Below are 19,357 nucleotides of genomic sequence, written 5' to 3' on the forward strand. Positions count from 1 at the left end.
AAACTTGAAATGATAAGATCAGTAAGCACCGAACTAAGCAAGAACAGAAGTAATTTGGGGAACTAATCTGTTTAGTTTCCCTCACTGGGGACCCAAACATCTCTCTCCTCTCTCCCTTTTATCCTTATAACACCTTATAAACTAAATTAGGCTGAGAACTGGCCAAGGTTCATCCCGGAAGTATACACAGCAAAGTGTGGATTCAAACCTCCAGTCTCCCAGATCGTAGTCCAACACACTAGCCCAGGGGTAGTCAAACTGCGGCCCTCCAGATGTCCATGGACTACAATTCCCATGAGCCCCTGCCAGCGTTCGCTCATGGGAATTGTAGTCCATAGACATCTAGAAGGCTGCAGTTTGACTACCCCTGCTAGCCACTACACCCCACAAGTTTTCTAAAGATCTTGATTTAGAAGAAGCCAAAGCTTACTTCAGAGAGCTGCTTACTAGAACCCCTAGAATGGTTTCCTTATCAGTATGAATTTCCATTTTGTGACAGTCCACAAAATAACACTTTGAAAGCAATAAGGAGCTTGTAGCAATGTGGTGAGCTTAGCAAAATGGTACCCAAGACATTCCCTTAAAGCAGCCTTTCACAACTTTTTTAACCATTGAGAAACCCCTGAAACATTCTTCAGGCTTTGAGAAACCCCAGAAGTGGCACAACCATGCAGAATATGGTTGGGAAGCAGAGCTGTGTACATGCCCACCTGGGGCCTCTCCCCTTCCTACCCACCCTAAGCCCATCACTGGTCATGCGTGGGGCATGTCGACATGACCATATATGGTCATATCATCTGACAAATTTTAACAGTTCCAAAGTCCTGCAAAAGGGAGCTCTTCTGCTAGGCATTTGATTGAGGTTGACCTGAACCACCGCTTCCTACTGCCCCCTACCAAGCCTCCCTCCTACGGCAATCACTGCAAATATGCCCAACCCACTGGGCCATCAGTATGCATTGATTTAATGTTCTCCCCAGTATTCTATCGTTCTATAATACTGTTCGTTATTATCACTGTATTATTATTACAAACTGAGTTATCTGTATTGTTCCTGTTTTATGTAAACCACCCTCAGCCTTCAGGGAGGGTGAGAAATGTTGTTGTTGTTGTTAGGTGCAAAATTGTGTCCGACCCATCGCGACCCCATGGACAATGATCCCCCAGGCCTTCCTGTCCCGGAGTCCATTTAAGTTCGCACCTACTGCTTCAGTGACTCCATCCAGCCACCTCATTCTCTGTTGTCCCCTTCTAGTTTTGCCCCCAATCGCTCCCAGCATAAGGCTCTTCTCCAGCGAGTCCTTCCTTCTCGTGAGGTGGCCAAAGTATTTGAGATTCGGGTGGCAGGGTTTCACAAAACCCTTGTTGAGAAAGCTTGCCTTAAGGCCAAAGTGTTTTCACCTACAGTTCAACAGAGAGCTCAAGTTAGCTATCACCACATGTCACCAAATGTTAAGTATGTGAGATGAAGCACTGATTGCTGTTTCTTGATAGCGAAAGAGGTTGGGGTCCAGAAGAATGCCCAAGACATGCCAAGCCGCCAGATAAACATGCCATTTGTGCTGCTTTCAATAAATATTATCTTGCTCTTTCACACTTTTGCCCACACTGTTGCTACCATTCTTTTCTGCTACCTTCTTATATCCCGACCACAAATTTCTTAATGCTAATAAATAAGAATTTGGGCTCCTTCCTTCATCTCAGGCATTGCCACTCCTCCCTGCTATCTTAATGGTTTTTATTCTTTCTTGTACCCCCTCCACCCTCTGATTATGCACACATCCCTCCACACAAGCTACATAAAAGTGATTAATTCATAATCTACTGTTGGAGGGTAGACTGCCCTAGTTACGCTTACCCAAGAAAGAAATCTTGAGGTCACAATGAAAATGTCAACTTACTGTGCTTCAGAAATGAAAAGGACTGAAACAGACTGAAAAATGGCCAGAAATACATGAAACCCTTGATACAAATTGATGGTATGGCCATGCTAGCAATAATGTGTACTGTTTAGAACAGTCATCCAAAAAAGAGCAACCGTTATGATCCAGGAGTTGGTTCATCTTCCCTGTAAGCAACTAAAGACTAAAGCATTTGGGACTTTTTAGTTTAGAAGGGGAATAGGGCATCTAAGATTAGTGGATGATAGTAATTTTTAAATTACAAATGGTATGAAGAGATGCTTCTCCCTTTCGTATACATTCTAGAACATTCTAGCAAATGCTGGCAGGGGCTCATGGGAATTGTAATCCATGGACATCTGGAGGACCACAGGTTGACTACCCCTGCTCTAGAACAAAAGGTCTTGTTCCTTATCACTCTCCTCCAGCCCAAGGAAAATTCCTCCATCATAAGCGGCTCCTCCTCTGGTGAAAGAGCCACATTCCAAGAAAGAAGAATGGAGAAAGAATCGGTCACATTCAGTAGAAATTGGGAAGGGGGAGATTCCAGATCTTTCTTGGAAAGGCAGTTCTTCCTTCTATTCCAGCAGTGAGACCAACACTTCTTGGTGTTCTGTCTGGCCTCAACTGTAGACCCAGTAAAACAGCTCTGTCTTGCAAGCCCAGCAGAACAGGTTGAGGTCCTGCAGCACCCTGATATCTTAGGGCAGAACATTCCAGCAAGCTGGGGCGAAGGCCAAAAAGTTCTTGGCCCTGGTCAAGGTCAATCTCACTTCTTTTGGGCCTGAAAGAATTTTGGTCTGGTGATCTCAGTGCTCTTAGGGCGTAGTAGAAAGAATCAAAACATAGAGAAGGAAGGAGAGATTACCCACTGGTGTAAGGCAACAACATATGAGGACACACAAGTCTCCCTGGAAGAGAGTTCCAGAGTTTTGGTGCCAAAACTTGAAGGCCGTTTTCCCAGGCTGCTGATCCATCTTACCTCAGAATACTACACAGAGCTTATATATCACAGGGGCTAAGAAGTTGAGATACAAATCAAGAGCTCCATGGTGTAAATTTCTGCTGTGAATAAAGCAGCTGATCTTAGGCAAGCTGTTTGTTCTAAACCTCAGTCTCACCTATCCCATCCTTAGCACACCTTACACAGCAATTGCAAAGCATTCAACAAATATGCATGCGAATTTTGAAAGCACTACACAAATGCTAGCCTCATCATTATTATCAAAATGAACATTTCCCAAATGCATTTCCTGCTGGCTAAAGGCATTTGGAGATGGGATCTCTGATTAACTTTTAAACTGAAATTGTTTGGTGGCTTTTTCCCCACCTTAATACAAATTTTATTTTTATAATACTTTTGCTGTGTTTTTGGCAGAGAATGCCCACAACAAAAAGGAGAAAATATCTTGACTCAAGTTGCGTTTTGGCATGGCTGCCTGTATCAATGGTCAGGCATAAATAAAGCAGCATACATAAAATGCAGGAACAGAAATGTTAAATATACAGTTGGCTCCTTTATATACAGTGATATAATATGTTAACTATATAGGACACCAAGGACCTTAATTGATTCTATGGACCAGAAGGCCAGAAAAAATTCTTTGAGGCTTATGTTTCTCAAGCAGGCCCTGGTCCAGATGAGCACCTCCAGTGTCCAGTGAGTGTCCTAGAGGAGCCAGGCTTTCTCCAAAGTATGCCCAGGTTCCTTGTATGTAAAGGAGCCAACCGCATATTTAATATTTCTTTTCCTGTATTTTATGTAACCTGTTTTATTTATGCCTGACCACTGATAAAGCAGCCATGCCGAACCACATCTGGTCAGTGGAGGCATTAGTTTGAACGTACACTTGGATTTTAATGAGTCTATATTTTAAGCCTTGGGCTTTTAATTTTAATAAATATTAATATTCAATTTTACAACACGTTTTACCCTACAGAGGCTTGAGAACATCTTCCTTATTTTGACCCTTTTTTGGCAGAGAATGCAACATGTAAAATTTGAAACAAACAGGCAAACGAAGCACTGTTTCCACACAACACATAATACATTTAAAGAATTCATTATTCCAAGAGGTACGCACTGGAAGTTTCATGCTGGGCTGCAGGCTGGAATTTTAGTCATGGCAGGTTGCCCCACCTCTTCCTGCACCCACACGGGGGAGCATTTGGCCCGGTGTGCCTTATCCATCCCAGATTTGTGCTCCTGTACGGGAGCTGGGGCAGTGAAGTTCCCAGGGTGTAAACGGTCGTAGAGATGGTTACACAAATCATGAAGTCTATCAATGGTTCCTATCTATAGAAGCTTAATAGAGATAGGAGATCTCTGAATACCAGACGTTCTGGATAAACCAAGTGGGAAGGCTGCCATCTTTGTGCCATGTCACAAACTCATTTGGATAGCCAGTGCTGGAAAGAAGCACTAGATTAGACTGCCTTTTAGTATGATCAAGCAGGTTCTTCTGATATTCTTATTTTTTCCTCCGTTCAGTTCTGCACAATCAATGGATAAGTCTTGCAGAGACATATTTTTAAACATTTGTCTTGTAAGAGAGTTTGCACATTACCAAAGAACTGTTCAGGAGGTAAATATATCCAGTGCAAATCTTAAGGAACAAAACTGACCCTAAGTCCACTAACCTTCCCCTCTCAAATTAAAATGAACGTAAAGATGACAGGAGGAAGTATGCATGTCTTCCAGACAACTTCCAGTGTATAATTCACAACATTAGGAAATGAAACATGATGGCTTGCAAGAGAGTTCTGGTGATCTAAGTGCAAGTGTAGAAGCCGTCTTTACTACACAAAGAAATCTGGTTCCACAGGGACTTGACTTTTCACCATTTAGACTATGTAGCATTGTGAAATCTGAAACACTGGTCCTTTATTTTAAAAATAAAAATTTAAAACGTGTTTAAATTGCACATTGAAAAACATATCTTAAAAAGAAGAGTTGGTTCTTATATGTCGCTTTTCTCTACTCAAAGGAGTCTGAAAGCGGCTTACAGCCGCCTTCCCTTCCCTCTCCCCACAACAGACACCCTGTGAGGTAGGTGAGAGAGCCCTGATATTACTGCTCAGTTAGAACAGCTTTATCAGTGCCGTGGTGAGCCCAAGGTCACCCAGCTGGCTGCATGTGGAGGAGGAGTGGGGAATCAAACCCAGCTCACCAGATTAGAAGTCGACACTCCTAACAACTACTCGAAGCTGGCTCCCACCAGCTACACCAAACTCAAGGTCACCATGCTGGCTGCATGTGGTGGAACGGGGAATCAAACCCGGCTGGACCAGATTAAAAGCCCGCGCTCCTAACCACTACGACGAGCTGGCGCCAAGCTTTAAAGTCTACCTTTAAAAGCAGTGGCCCCCTTTGGGCAAAAATTAATTTAGGATGATATAGCCATTAGAGAAAGTAAACTCGAGATTTCAAACTCTTGAGCAAAACATATGTTTTCAACTACTAGTTGCAGATCTTTACAGATTTTATGAGGATGTGTGCGGGGAAAGGGAGAATCATATAAGTGCAAAATGCATCTTTGGCAGTGCAGAGCTCACCAAACTAGCCTTTAAATGGGACATCATGCCAAGAGCAGTTACCAAAGACTCTCTGGCAATTCAGACAGCAAAACGCCTTATGGGAGAACACTCTAAATAACGTTGACCACTGAACTTCCACCATAAAATATAATGGGGTGTGGTTTTTACACTTGTTCCTCATTATTATGTGTGGCAGCAGGACATATTACTAAATCTAGATTACATAATTATATGCTAGAGTCCAAAGTGCTGCTTTAGGGAAGCCTAAATTGAGGCACGTTCGGCAGGATATCTGCTTCTTCCCTTTTTTGAACACCAGACAAAACTCATCATTTGCTTGGAAAAGTCAAAAAAACAGGTTAGACCAGAAATACAAATCAAAACACCCTTAGACGGTACAGTTCTTTCGATTCTGGCCATGGCCTTTTTACTTTAAAATAACAGGTGAGTTTTGCTTCTCGTCAGCCCCAAGTACAATGGGAGAGAACAGTGTCCAAGCACTCTTCTTGGCTTTACTCCTTCCCCTAGTTATCGATTCCTTAGCTACTGAGCCATAAAGGCAGGGCTTGCCCCCCACTATGCTGTTTTTTAAAGCAGAAAAGTGGGGTGTAAATACATTAAACTGACTATGCCTTTTGTGCCCTTAGTTTGAATGGAGTTACAGGTGTCATTTGCTAAAAATTCTGCAATCAGATTGCACATTTTTTATCCTCTTCAAAAAAGTTAATATTTTCAATCCAGCCTAAAGCAAACGAAAGATTCATAAACAACACAATGCAACTCCTCCCCCCCCCCCTTCTCATGGTATTAAAAGCTATAAAGCAGTCAACAGAAATGAGGCACATGGAGTGGACAAAAAATATTGTTTGCAGATCCCTTAGCAAAACAAAACAAAAACAAATTACCGTCTCCTTTGCTGCTTAATATCAATGGGCTTGTTAATAGCATAAGGCGATCCGTGAATGAAGGCACTTCGAAATCGAGCCACCTTCTCCAAAGTCAGGTGCTCACAGCTGGATGGCAAACTCATTTTATCCAGGTAGAAGCTGTAAAAAAGCTAATAGCAAAAAGGACACATTCCTAAGAAAGCTGGAAATAAGCAGCTGGGGGAGGGAGGAGGAGGAGGTGGGGAATGAATTCTGCTCAATTGTGCAGCTCAGGTACAGGTTTTTGCTCCTCTGCCCAGCGTCCCGGTCTCTTCAGCTGGTACATTCACCCTGCTGGACTGGTGGCGGCTTACATCCATTCAAAGTCAGTCTTGCAATCATAGAGGGATGGAGCAGATAAAATTGAAAGCCGGCAGCCTCGCAGAAGCCGATTCCCACTCCTTCACCCGGAGAGGCATAGAGCACAGCTTGATCGGCTGCGAATTCGGCCTCTAGAAACTAACTCCCAGCAATTACTGTGCAGCAATAGGTGGCTGAGATGGACTATTTATACTCAGACAATGCTCTCCCCTAGTGAAAGAGGAATTACTTATTCAAATTCATCAGTGCCTTTTCTTGCAAATCCATCCCCCAATGTGTTTTGCAAACTCAGCATGGGCAAAACATTTGCGGAAACTATGCGGGGGAAATATCTTTAATATGAAATATAAGGTCTGCTTTAAATATCTCTACAAAAGTAGGTACGTATTTTAAAACCCTGCACTCCTCATTGGGGGGGGGGGGGCTAGATAACTTTTATCCATCACAAACTTGAATTTTTAAAAAATGGTTAGGGAGTCAGGATCAGTTGTGTCACCCAAGCAACAGGTTTCTACCATGTATAGGTCTAAAGGGTAGCCATGTTTGTCTGTAGTAAAACAGCTGGGTTCAAGTCCAAGAGCCCCACAGGGACTCTTATAGCTTTGGCTCTCTGACAAATGTGGCTCTGACTCTTAAAAGCTTACACCCCGAAAAGGTTTGTCTCTAAGATCCTACTGGACTTGAATTAGATGAGAAGTGGAACATCTAAGTATCGATAGAGAGGTATACTTTCTCCTAAGTATGCCAACCTCCAGGTGGGAGCTTCCACCAGGATTAACAACTCATCTGACTACAGAGATCAGTTCCTCTTGAGAAAATGCACTATGGCATTGCATCCCAATGAGGATCCTGTCCTCCCCCAGATCTCTAGAACTTTTCAAAGTTGGATCCGGTAACCCTAACCCCCATCCCACCCTGCCCTCCCCGATGGTCAAGGGGACCTGGCAACCCATCATCATCATCATCATCATCATCATCATGTATTTGATTTATATACTGCCCTCCCATATGGCTCACATTCACCGTATGTGCATGTGAATCTGCTTCTGTTGTAAGATGTGAAGCAATTAATTATTTTATTTACCTACCTTAAACATTTCTACATTGCCACTCCAGAGAAGTGACTTGAGGCACCTTACAAAATGAAACATCAACAAACTTAACGTCAAAAAAAATAAAAATTAAACATCAGGAAAACTATATACTACAAGCCCAGTTGAGCATTTAAAAGACGACAAAAGTTTTAACAGTTTGCAAATGAATTTCATTAAAAAAGTATCAGGCAAAAAAAAAAAAAACCCTGCAAAAATATTTTAAAAGACCCAGCTGCTTAGTTCAGGGGTAGTCAACCTGTGGTCCTCTAGATGTTCATGGACTACAATTCCCATGAGCCCCTGCCAGCATTTGTTCAAAGAAATGTTTTGGCCAAGAACTTAAAAGAGATTAGGTGGGCATGAGGAGAGCCTAAGAGGGAAAGGCATTCCTCAGAACTGTAGGGTTTCCTGTAGTCTTGACAAAAAAAAAAAAACCCTGTCCCTTTAACAGAGATTTAATATGTGGAAATGGTCAATTGAAGCAACTCCTGCTATGGAGGTAAATAAATAACATCACCTGGAAAGAACATGCCATTAATCCTGTGTTAAAGGGACAGGCAAAAAAGTGCTACCACTGAAAGGGCCCTGTCTGTGATTGCCACCTACCTCACCACTGCTGGTGGAGGACCGAGAGCATGGCTGGTCCTTACATAGAGTGATGCACAGTAATGGAGGTGGCAATCCAAGTACTTTGTCCCCAAGCCATTTAGGACTTTAACGGTAAGAACCAGCACTTTGAATTGTGCCCAGAAACAGATAGGCAGCCCCTGTAGATCTTTCAGAACAGGATCCCTGTCTGCAGCTCCTGATGGTAGCCTGATTGCTACGTGGGGCCTTTGTAGGCTCTGTCATGTATGTGGACATGCCATGCAAATGATGGCTTGAACAAGACTCTAAGACAACCAATCCTAGGGCCCCATTAAGGGCCAATCAGACTGCTTCACTAAGGACCAATCAGGGCTCACAGCTGTCTGTCTGAAATGTATATAAGTCATCTGTTTGTCTGTTTTCCTGTGTTAGGTATTGGAGTTGTGAATAAGGAGCTGTTTTCGGAGATTTGGAATCTGCGTCTTGCCGAACCCACTGACTTATTAGGCTCTTCATGAGCCAGGGCAAAGCCAACCATTCTCAGAGCAAAGCAGTTTAAGGATTTTGCTATATTTGGCAATGAGATTTAGATGACTGCAAACATTCATTAAAACCTGATCTTCCCAGATTTGCTTTCAACGGCAGTGGGGAAAGGGTGGGGTGACTCAAAAGACAAGAACAGCAACTCTTCTGCGCCTTCAAAAGTTAGCACCATGTTCTGTAAAGCAGGCATGCAGATCTACTACATTCCCAAAGCCCATGTTTACCACGAGGACCTTTGCACTGAGAAATTGAACATTCTTCCTCCCAGGTATAGTTCTGAAAATATTATGTACTTTTTGGAATTTGCCAACTACAGCATTCTGTAATTTTATTTATAGCTCTTAAGGTACCGGATATATTTCTTCTGCTAATGAAAACCCAGCCCCCAATTTAGCTTCCTTCCCAGGGGAAGCACCAGGTGTGGCCTGGATTTCAACAACATAGTCAACTTCAAAGAGTATTCAGCCCATGGCTATGATTGGGGGTGGGATCACCAATGAGCCTTAAAGAGCAAGAGTGTGCCATCTTGAGAATTCCCTCCTGAATTTCTGGGCCTCATGTGGGCATCTGGACCGAAGCAATCAAGTTTCAGGGCCATGGGGCAACTGTGTGTCTTTTCAGGGGCCCAGGTAATCAGGACAGTCCAGGACAGAGAAGGCTGGAGGGAGAGCCATGTTAGTCTTCTGCAAGGAAAATAAAGCAAGAGACTAGGAGACTTTTGAAAAGGTAAGGTGCTTTTGCTCTGACTACTTTCTTCAGAGCTGTTAAATACTACTCTTAATCAATAGAAAGGGCTTTATTCCGTGAAAATGTAGTTAAAACTCTGTTTCATGGGCCCCAAAGCTCCTGTTTTTCCGTTACAGTTAGTTGCATGCTTAATGGGGAAGAGTCCCATGATTGCAATGGGGCTTGTTTCTTAGAAAATCTGCACAAAGAGGAGGAATTTGTTCTTAAGCAAAGAAAGGCTGATCTGTGAAGGCTCAAGGGAGTGGCAGATTAAAGTAGATGAGCAATTGGGATGTGAGTATCCTGCATAGTGCAGGGGGTTGGACTAAAAGACCCATGAGGTCCCTTCCAACTCTACGATTCTATGATTCAATATGGTGGGGAGAGCTACTTTGGCATCTCTCTGTGGCAGGGATTTCCAATCAGGGTTTCAGGGAACCCAGGGGTTATGCGAGATCTCCCCAGGGGTTACGAAACCTTTCCCAGGAGTCTGGATGGCCACTGACATCAGCAGTCATCACTGGAGCCCACTTCCTCTGTTGTTCTACAGGCCTAGTCTCTTTCTCCACATTGGAAAATGATCAATTGATTGATTGGCTGGCTCCCGAATCTGATTCTGCGCCCACTTGTCTGTAGGGGCATATCATGGGATTCCTCAAATTCTGAAAATATTTCAGGGGTTCCTCCCCAGTCAAAAAAATCCAGCCCTTATTTGGCACAAAGTTGATGCTATGGCTGGGTCAACATAAACTTAGAAACATGAACCTGAATCTCCCCAGCTGAAGTTCAATGCTGTAGCCACTAAGGATCCTTATCTTCTAGTATTTCACAACAGGAGCAGATTCATAGCAACCCTGATTCTAGCTAGAGACTGAGGCTCTCCATGGGATGCTGCTCAAGGCTGTATTCCTACATTCTACAACAGGCTGTGTTGTTAAGAGCCAAGAAAGCATGTGCTCTTTTGGTGAAAGATTTGTTAGACAAACAAATCTTGACCTCTCTGTGGTTAAGAATGAACCTAACAAGTGTGAAAATGGCACCCTGTGTACTGCCTAAAGGCCAATGCCAAAATAAACAGGAGTCTTACAGCACTTCAAAAACAAGGAAATTTATAGCCTAGCACAAGAAGGCGCCTGCAAAGACTTAGGGGAGATCTCATTGTTTCCTTTTTCCCTTTCCCCTTGTTCCTTTCCCCTATAACTATTCCTACGACTGGCAAAACAGTGGGAGAATTACTTGGGGGAGGGGCTTACCAGCAACATAATGATGTCACCAATGGCATGACAGCATTACTTCCAGTACAGCCCATTTTGGTTTAACCATAGAGTTTTGTCTGAACATGGGAATGTTATTATCATGATGGTCATGATGAAGACCAGTGGAGCCAGAGAATAAAACTGGGTAGTTTTTAATTTAGAGATGCTAATTAGAGGTGGTTTTGAACTAATTTGACTGTAGAATGTTTTAATATATTGATTATTAATATTTACCTGTTTTTATACATGTTGTTGCCCACCCTCAGCCTTTGGGAAAGGGTGGGTTAAATAAATAATAATAATTATTAATAGTAATAACAAAGAACTAATAATAATAATGGTGATGAAAAAAAACCATTCAGATTTGAAGCTAGTGCAAAAAGAAAATCAGTCTCAAATATATTCAAACTATGGGAAGAAATCCACAGCTTACTTTCTTCATGGTATGCAGAAAGGCTTTTCACATTATTCCCCAAAGTGAATATAAATGGTAAATGCTTCTTGTTCCCTCCTTCCCAGTACAGAATTTCAGGTTAGTTCAAACAATGCTCCAAATCACTTCCACTCAGAATAGACAAACTGAGATTGGCTAATGTTTAGTAATGTCAATAAGGGATGTGTCTCTGAGCAGGCTCGTGCACTGATAATCCTATCTGGTTAGCAAGGAACTGTTAAGCCGACTAGCAATAGGATATAGGACCGTTTGTGACAGACAATCTGAACAAAGATGGTAAACTCAGGTTTTCCGAACAGACTGTGGTGAGGTAAGCCTTGCTGGCACCTGTTTCTGTGCCATGGGAATAAGGAAGTTGACTTGGTTAGACCAGAGGCTCATGCTTTTAGACCCCAACAAGGCTCCTCTTTCTCAATTCCCCCACTTCTCTCTCTGGGTGACATCACCATCAGGAACCCAGTTCTAAAAGGCTTGAATTAGTCCGAGGGTTCGCAGCTGGGCTCTTCCCTCTTTTGGGTCATTTCAAGGCCACAGCACTAATTCAGGGACTACTCTTAGGGCTGCCATGTGCCCTCGGCCTTGGATTTGTTCTTTCTTGCCTTATGGTGCCGAAACAGGCATAAGCACTGTCATGTTCAGAACGACCCTAACAGAACAAAGTATCAAGACAGGTCTGCTCAGTTCCTTGAAATAAGTCATTTTAGCCATTCAGCTGTGAGTAATATGTGAATAAGTCATCAACAGCACTGTTCATCAAGACAATAGCTGTACTATCAAAAGAAACGTCTTGGGTTGGATCCCACAAACATTTCCAGAAATAGCATTTTCCCACAGTGGAAGGAGCAAGACTTGAGCAAGGCTCCTTGAACCAGAGAAAACACTGGCATCTGAAAAGTTCTGTAGGATTCTATCCACTATGGTTAATCGCCAAATTTTATATCTGTAACCGCTCCGCGGTATTAATGAAAGAGTAAGCCCTCTGTGGGAGGAGTCCGTCCGTGATGAGCAAGCCCTCCGATTGGGCTCTGGCCTCCCAACTGACAAGCGGAGGGCTCAATCGGCTGGTGCAAAACGCCAGCCGATTGGCCCCTCCACTTGACAGCCCGCCACCCGGACCGCCCACCCTCCACCGGAGCCTGCCTTCGCCTGCCGGCCGCCATTTCAAGCCTGACAGCCGGCGAGGCACATCGCCGCCCGCCCTAACACACCGCTGCCTGACTTTGCCTCCAACCCGACAGCGCGCCTAGCCAGGCCCACGCCTCCCCCCACACCCACCCTCCAGCCGAGCCTGCCTTCGCCTTCCGCCGACACTTTACAGCCTTCACGCTGGCCAGCCACGTCCCTGCCCGCCCTAACCTCCACTGCCGGCCGGGGAGCGACGGCCCCAACGCGTGCCGACTTCATGTCCTGCCCGCAGAGCCCGTTCCCAGCCGACCCACTACCCACATACCTACGCTGCACTGCAGGCTTGCTGCGCCTCAGGCTGCCATCTCATGCCTGCCACCCGCCCAGGCATGTCACGGCCCGCCCGCCCTGCCCTCGACTGCGCCGCCAGGAACCCCGCCCACGCAGTCGCCCTACTTCTGCGGGGAAACAATCTGCTAGGTACCCAGCCTGCCGCTCGCCTCTGCCGTGCCTTCCTGCTACGCCCTCTCCCCCCTCTTTCATGCCCTTCCCGCCCCCACTCGCCTCCGCCACCCCTTCCCACTCTGCGCTCTCTGCCCTTTCGATCCCTCCCCATCCCCCCTCGGATTCCCGCCACACTTTCTGCCCCCTCCTTCAACCCCTCCCCACCTACGCACACCTCCACCGCCGCTTCCCGCCATGCGTTCTCCCCCTCCCAAGCCCTCCGCATCCCCGTGCACCTCCACATTCTCCCCCCTATTCCCGCACCCTCTCCATCTGCGCCCACCTCCACCAACAGTTCCCCGCCCTGCCTTCACAAACCTCTGCCACCTCTCCCACGCCCCCATCCACCCCTTCCGCCTCTGCCGCCGCTTCCATGCCCCGCATTCTACACCCCCACGCCGCTTCCTTCCTCCCAACGCTCCCTTCGCCCTCCATCCCTTCCTCCCTCCTTTTTGCCTTTCTATCCCTCTTCCTTCATCTCTTTCTCTGTGCGTCCCTTTCTTCCTTCCTATCTTTCTTTCTGCCCGTCTTCCTCGCTTCCTTCTGCCCCTACAGCCACCCACCCCGGTAGTGCCCGCTGCATTTTGGCTGAAGCGGGCTTTATTCCTAGTATACATATAAACAGAGAAAGAGAGCAGCAAAAGTCTCTGTGTTTAAGTGTTTGGTGCCTATTTAGCATCTGATTACTTCCTTCTCAATTTAGGATAAAAACATGCATGTTCGATCCTTCTTTAAAAGTGTCCTATTATTCATATATTTTGAGGTTTTTAAGATCACCCTTTCTTCCAACCCAAGGTGGGCAGCAAGGTCGAAACAGACAATATCAATTAAACCAAACCACATCCTCTACCATTTTAAAGGCCTCCAAAGCCCACTGGAAGTGTTCAGTTTATAGGGCAGAAGCCAACCCAACTCATTACCTAAGGGAGGCTGTTCCACAAAGGCAGCCACCAAGAAAGCCCATAAACAGGCAGCTAATCACACCTTAGTGGGCGGATGCAGAGCCAGCAAGAGTACCAAATCAAGTTGGCAGTCTTCAAGCAAAGGTTGGATACACACTTTTCTTGGATGCTTTAGGACGCTTTGGGCTGATCCTGCGCTGAACAGGGGGTTGGACTAGATGGCCTGTATGGACCCTTCCAACTCTATGATTCTGTGATTCTATGAAGTTGCTGCATGCCTACATATTAGGAGAACAAATTCCAAGCCTGCTGGCACTATTAAGACCAACCAAGTATTATTCAAGGTATAAGCTTTTGTGTGCATGCACACTTCTTCATATTGGGAGAGTCAGTCTTTCATGGCAGGAAGGACTTTAAAGACAGGCACCAGCAAATTAAATTGGATGCAGAAACATATAGTGTATGACTGCCAACTCCAGCGTGGGAAGTTCCTGGAGATTAATGGGGTAGAATTTGAGAAGGGCAGAGTTTGTGGAAGAGAAGGACCTCTTCAGCATACGGTCCACCTTCCAAAGCAGCCATTTTCTCTTGGGAAACTGATCTCTGTAATCAAGAGATCAGCTGTAGTTCTGGGACATCTTCATGGCCCACCTGGAGGTTTGCAAATCTACAGTAAAACCATGAAGAGCAAATTGGAACTGATATGTTCCCAATAGTGAGCCCTTAACAGCACAGGCGCAGCCACATTCTGCCCCAATACGTATATATCACGTGTCACAACTACCAGCCTTGTACAAGGCCATTGCTTCAGACAAAGTGTTAGAATCAATCAAGAAATTCATGTTCAACCCACTGCTGCTATTATGTATTAGGCTGCCCATTAAAATGCATATGTAGCCATATTGCCACAGCTCCATAGCAGAACAATCATGTTTATTCATCTCCCTAGGTGAATGCCATGTGTGAATATCAACTGTCATTGCTATGTTTAGACTGTCTGGATGATAGCTGAATAGGCAAAATAAAGACATTTTAGAAATGTTAGGTCAGCTCCTAATGTTAATGTGCATTAGTTTTGCAGCACATGGTGTATCGAGTGATGAAAATTAAATCTGCATTCCGTGTTGAGGCTGGCTGTCTCATTTTTAAGCAAACATGCTGTCCTTTTTTCATGCAATATCACCTTCCATGGATATACTTCCTAATTTAGAAGAATATGGATATGGATTGAAACAAAATATGCATGCATGTACTTACACATTATTCACCTCGTCTGTGTTCAGTATTAACAATTTATAGGTAGAAAGCCTTCTCTCCAATTACTAATCCTCCCTCCATGAGCCTGTTACCAGGAGGATTATTAGAAGAGAATAATTTCTATCTATAAATTTCTGTCTATAATTCTGAATACAGTTCAAGGGAGTAAACTCAGTCTTGTGAAAACTTAGGTAATATCAAGGCAAGAATCAGAGAAAGGTCCCAAAAGGGCCTATGCAGAAGTAAGTCACAATGGGAATTACTCCCAGAAAAGTGTCTTTAAGATTTTAGCTGAAGAATATCTGTGAAAAAATATTTTAATTTACAGAAATGCTCAGCTGGTCAGAGGGCATAAATAGGCCAGCCAAATGGGAGGCCAGCGATTGTGATCCCCACACAATCACACCCCTTTGGGCCCAACCTGGAAGAGCTGGCATTGTACCAGGGTGACGCTCGGACATTCACTTGCACAATACCAGCACTTCCTGGTCACACCAGATGTGATGTCTGTGTGCAATGACAATATCTGCCCTCCCTGCAACCCTGAATATTAACCACTTGCCATACAACAATGGAACATACACACTGCATAAACAAAGGAATACCCCAGGATAGCAATGATATTGCCTGGCTTCATTCAAAAGAATAGAATTAGTGACCACTGTTCTAAATGTCTAGCTGTGTCCAGCGCCAGCATACTCACTTGCCTCCGTCCTCTCCAAGGGGCCACATATAAGATACCTTACAGCAGTGGTTCTCAGCCTTAACTGTGCCACAATCCCAACTTTGGTGGCAGTGCACACGGGTGGCTTGTGCGCACTCGCATGGGTGGCTTGTGCGTACATGCGCACTGGCACATCGAGGCGGCGTGGAGGCGGCCATTGCCATGGCTCCACCACCCCCACCTATCTCCGCCGCCACCATGATGGCCAGCAACCTGGCAACCCCGGGAAAGGGGCCAAGCGACTTCAAATGGGGGTCGCGACCCCAAGGTTGAGAACCACTGCTCTAGAAGATGAATACCTTGTTGGGCCATTGATATTAGTAGATCCATTTCTGAGAAATACTAAATATAAAAGAGAATTTGGATATACAAAATATATGTATTAAAAGGTTGATTGCTGAAGACTAATTTTGTTAGAAATCTTTGTCGAAACCAACTTTAAAGAAATACAACATAATATTGATAAAGTATCATTGATGAAGTAATACGAAAACCAGACTGTGCCCAGGAACTCATTCTGCTTATATTGTCTGAATAGAGTTTTTGCCATCGCCAGCTTGAGAACTACTTCTTTCTGGCTATCCATCCTCCCCAAGTCTGTATTCCTCAAGGACCACATGGCCATGGCTCCCACAGCCCAACAACCACCAGTGAAAGAACATATGGTAGCCCACTTTGAGCCCAAGAAAGCCGCCAGGAACAGGAACCGAGGAACTAGGAGATATAGAATGCAGCACCTCCAGAGGGATGTCCTCATGAGACACAGTCTCACAGGCCAGGAACCTAGAGGCTTGTCAAAACTGCTCAGGGCTATTCAAAACCCAGCAGCCAGAGGACAAGAGGTTGGTGGAATGTTAGCTTCTCTCTTTAGCCCATGGCTTAGAGAGGAAGACAAGGAGCAGCCTGGAGGGAGGAGGATGACTAGGGTAAAAGCAAAACTACCTCCGGTACTGTCTAAGGCCTTAAAGGGATCCTGGTATCAGGCCTCACTTGCAGTGACCTCCTTGCAGTGCAGAATTATACTTTTCTAAGTTCCCTGAAGAGAGCCTCTTGTGGAGCAGAGTGGTAAGGCGGCCAACATGCTGTCTGAAGCTCTGACCATGAGGCTGGGAGTTCGATCTTCCGAGGTCGGTAAAATGAGTACCCAGCTTGCTGTGGGGTAAAACAGTAATGACTGGGGAAGGCACTGGCAAACCACCCCGTATTGAGTCTGCCATGAAAACGCTAGAGGGCTCACCCCGATGGTCAGACATGACTCAGTGCTTGCACAGGGGATACCTTTACCTTTACTTTAAGTTCACTGATGACAATGGTCTTAGAAGAATGTAACTCTGCTCAGGACGGCAGTGTTACACACTTAGCTGAATTAATAATTTTTTACCATCTTTGTGATAATTTTGATCTTGTATTTATTTAGTTTTTATCTATGCAAGGCAGCAAAACATCAACAAAATGCATTCTAAACATAATCACAAGTTAACCAGGTTTCTGACAGCCCTGTAATATCCAGGTTTCCATCCTGTAATACGTATTTTTACTACCACCATTTAATCTGTTATTAGAATAAAGGTACTTCTAATTTTACCTGACGTCTCAACATATTGACATGGCTGGCATCTTGTAATCTCCTAAGTTACTACATGCTCCGTTCCATCTACCAGAAAGAAAAGCTTTCTTAGCCCAAGAACATTATTTTCATAAGACTGAAGTACACATTTGAATGTTGCAGAGATATCTGCATGCATAGACCCAACTGATGTTTGTCTATCAGTAATTTATTATCCAGTGAAATAGATGATAAAGAGGCTGATTATTACCTAGTACTTGCCTAATGTTATACAAGCATTTGTGTGTTATCTGATCATACAAATATTTGAGTATGCAAGGAAAACAATAAAAAGGGTCTTTGGTAATTCTAAGCAGAGAAACTGTCAGTGTGATCTGTAGGCCAAATGATCTGGGATTTGCACTTACATTTTCAAACAGCACTAGTTTATATAACAGTACCTCACTTGTCTCTGCATGGCAGAAGATGCCGCCTACTGTGCAGGACAGAGATGCTTTACATTGAGTCAAGACCACGGGTCAATTCATTGGTAGTCTCCCTCTATTGCAAGCTGTCCAAAATCCTCTGTAAACTGGAGATGCCAGTGAGTGAGAATTGGACTATTTGCATGCAAAGCAGGTGTTCTATAGAAATATCCTGTTTTAGGAACAAAAAAAAATCCCTTGAAAAATCTATTATTAAAAATCCCAAAATTTATTGCATAAATCATACCACATAAAATGTGAAGGGTACTTATGACAACATGTTGGCCGTCTGATTGGCCTTTGGGGGGCCCTCCCCACTAGCTGGTCAGAGGGCACACCACTGGGAAGCAGCAGGGGGCCTCTGACTGGCCCTCACTGAGGCTCTTCCCCACCCCCACTTCCTCCTCCTTCCAACCACAAGAAGCCAGCAGGAGGTCAGTCACGCATCTCTGCACAACCAGCCAGTGCACCTCCTTGCCACTGGTGGGGGCTGTGCAGACCAGCTGCCTCTTCCATAGAGCACATGTTGGTGACCACCACCTCCTTCCCACCTGCAAAGGCTGGGAATGCCAGATGCCTCTTCCTCAGAGTGCCTGCATGCCTGCCCTGCCTACTCACCACCAGTGGGGGCTGCAAGGTCCATCTGCCTCCTCCACAGAGGCCCAACCAGCCTTCCTGGCTCCTGCCACCACTGAGGTGTCCCACAAATGCAGGCCCTCTAGGATGGAGGTGGCCGCCCTTCCCATCCCCCAGTAGAGGTGTGCCCATCCACACCTCCCTGCTGCTGGTGGCAGTACAAGCAACCATCTCCCCTGCAGGTGCCTCACTGCCATTCACCACCTCTTTGCCACCATCAAGGGACCACCACATCCTCGGTTGCCCTCCTGCCACTCTCTCCAGCCTCATGCAGTGAGAGATGGCATTGGAGCAGGACAGCAGCTCCCAGCCTGCTTTTAAAGTGGGCTTCACCCGTAGTACTAATATAAACACCAAACAGATTCAGTCCTATACAGAAGTGAGGCTCAAACAGACTTCAGTGAGACTTAAGCCTGTATGAGCCATGTGGATAATGACAGACAGATGTAAACCAAGAAAGGGTTGATGGATTGATTGTTTATGGTCAACAACCAGCAAAAATAAACACAATGAACATTAAGACTGAAAATGTGATCCTACAAACCTATATACTAAGACTCCTAGTTACAGTGTTAACATTTAAAAGGGAAATGGACATTCTGTTTCTCCAGCGAGGCAACTTGCTCCATAGTCTGGTGTGATATATCTATAAGTAGATCAGCCAAATAATGCCTTCTTTCAGAAATTTTCGTAATAGTCGAGATAAAAGTTCATCACATGTATCTTTATTAAAAAGACAGTATAAAAGGACATGTCCTATCGATTCAACATCTTGATATCCCCAAGGACATATTCATTGAGGATACGGGATTTTTTGGTATCTTCAAAAGTG

General features: G+C 44.8%; 1 protein-coding gene across 14 annotated transcripts in view; it reads right to left on the reverse strand.

Annotated features, from left to right (window-relative positions):
• The window catches only part of PDE4D (phosphodiesterase 4D), a 709,981-nt gene that overhangs the window by 238,864 nt on the left and 451,760 nt on the right, over positions 1–19,357 (reverse strand). Inside the window, exon 1 of one of the 14 annotated variants that reach the window (XM_077347184.1) lies at positions 6,344–6,483. The exons of the other annotated variants lie outside the window; for them this stretch is intronic. Within the exon in view, the coding sequence (XP_077203299.1) occupies positions 6,344–6,468 (125 nt within the window). The 5' untranslated portion in view covers positions 6,469–6,483. Of the gene's footprint in view, positions 1–6,343; positions 6,484–19,357 lie in introns of those variants that run through there. 14 annotated transcript variants of the gene reach the window in all.

Source organism: Paroedura picta, chromosome 7 (assembly GCF_049243985.1).
Source record: "Paroedura picta isolate Pp20150507F chromosome 7, Ppicta_v3.0, whole genome shotgun sequence".
NCBI lineage: Eukaryota > Metazoa > Chordata > Lepidosauria > Squamata > Gekkonidae > Paroedura > Paroedura picta.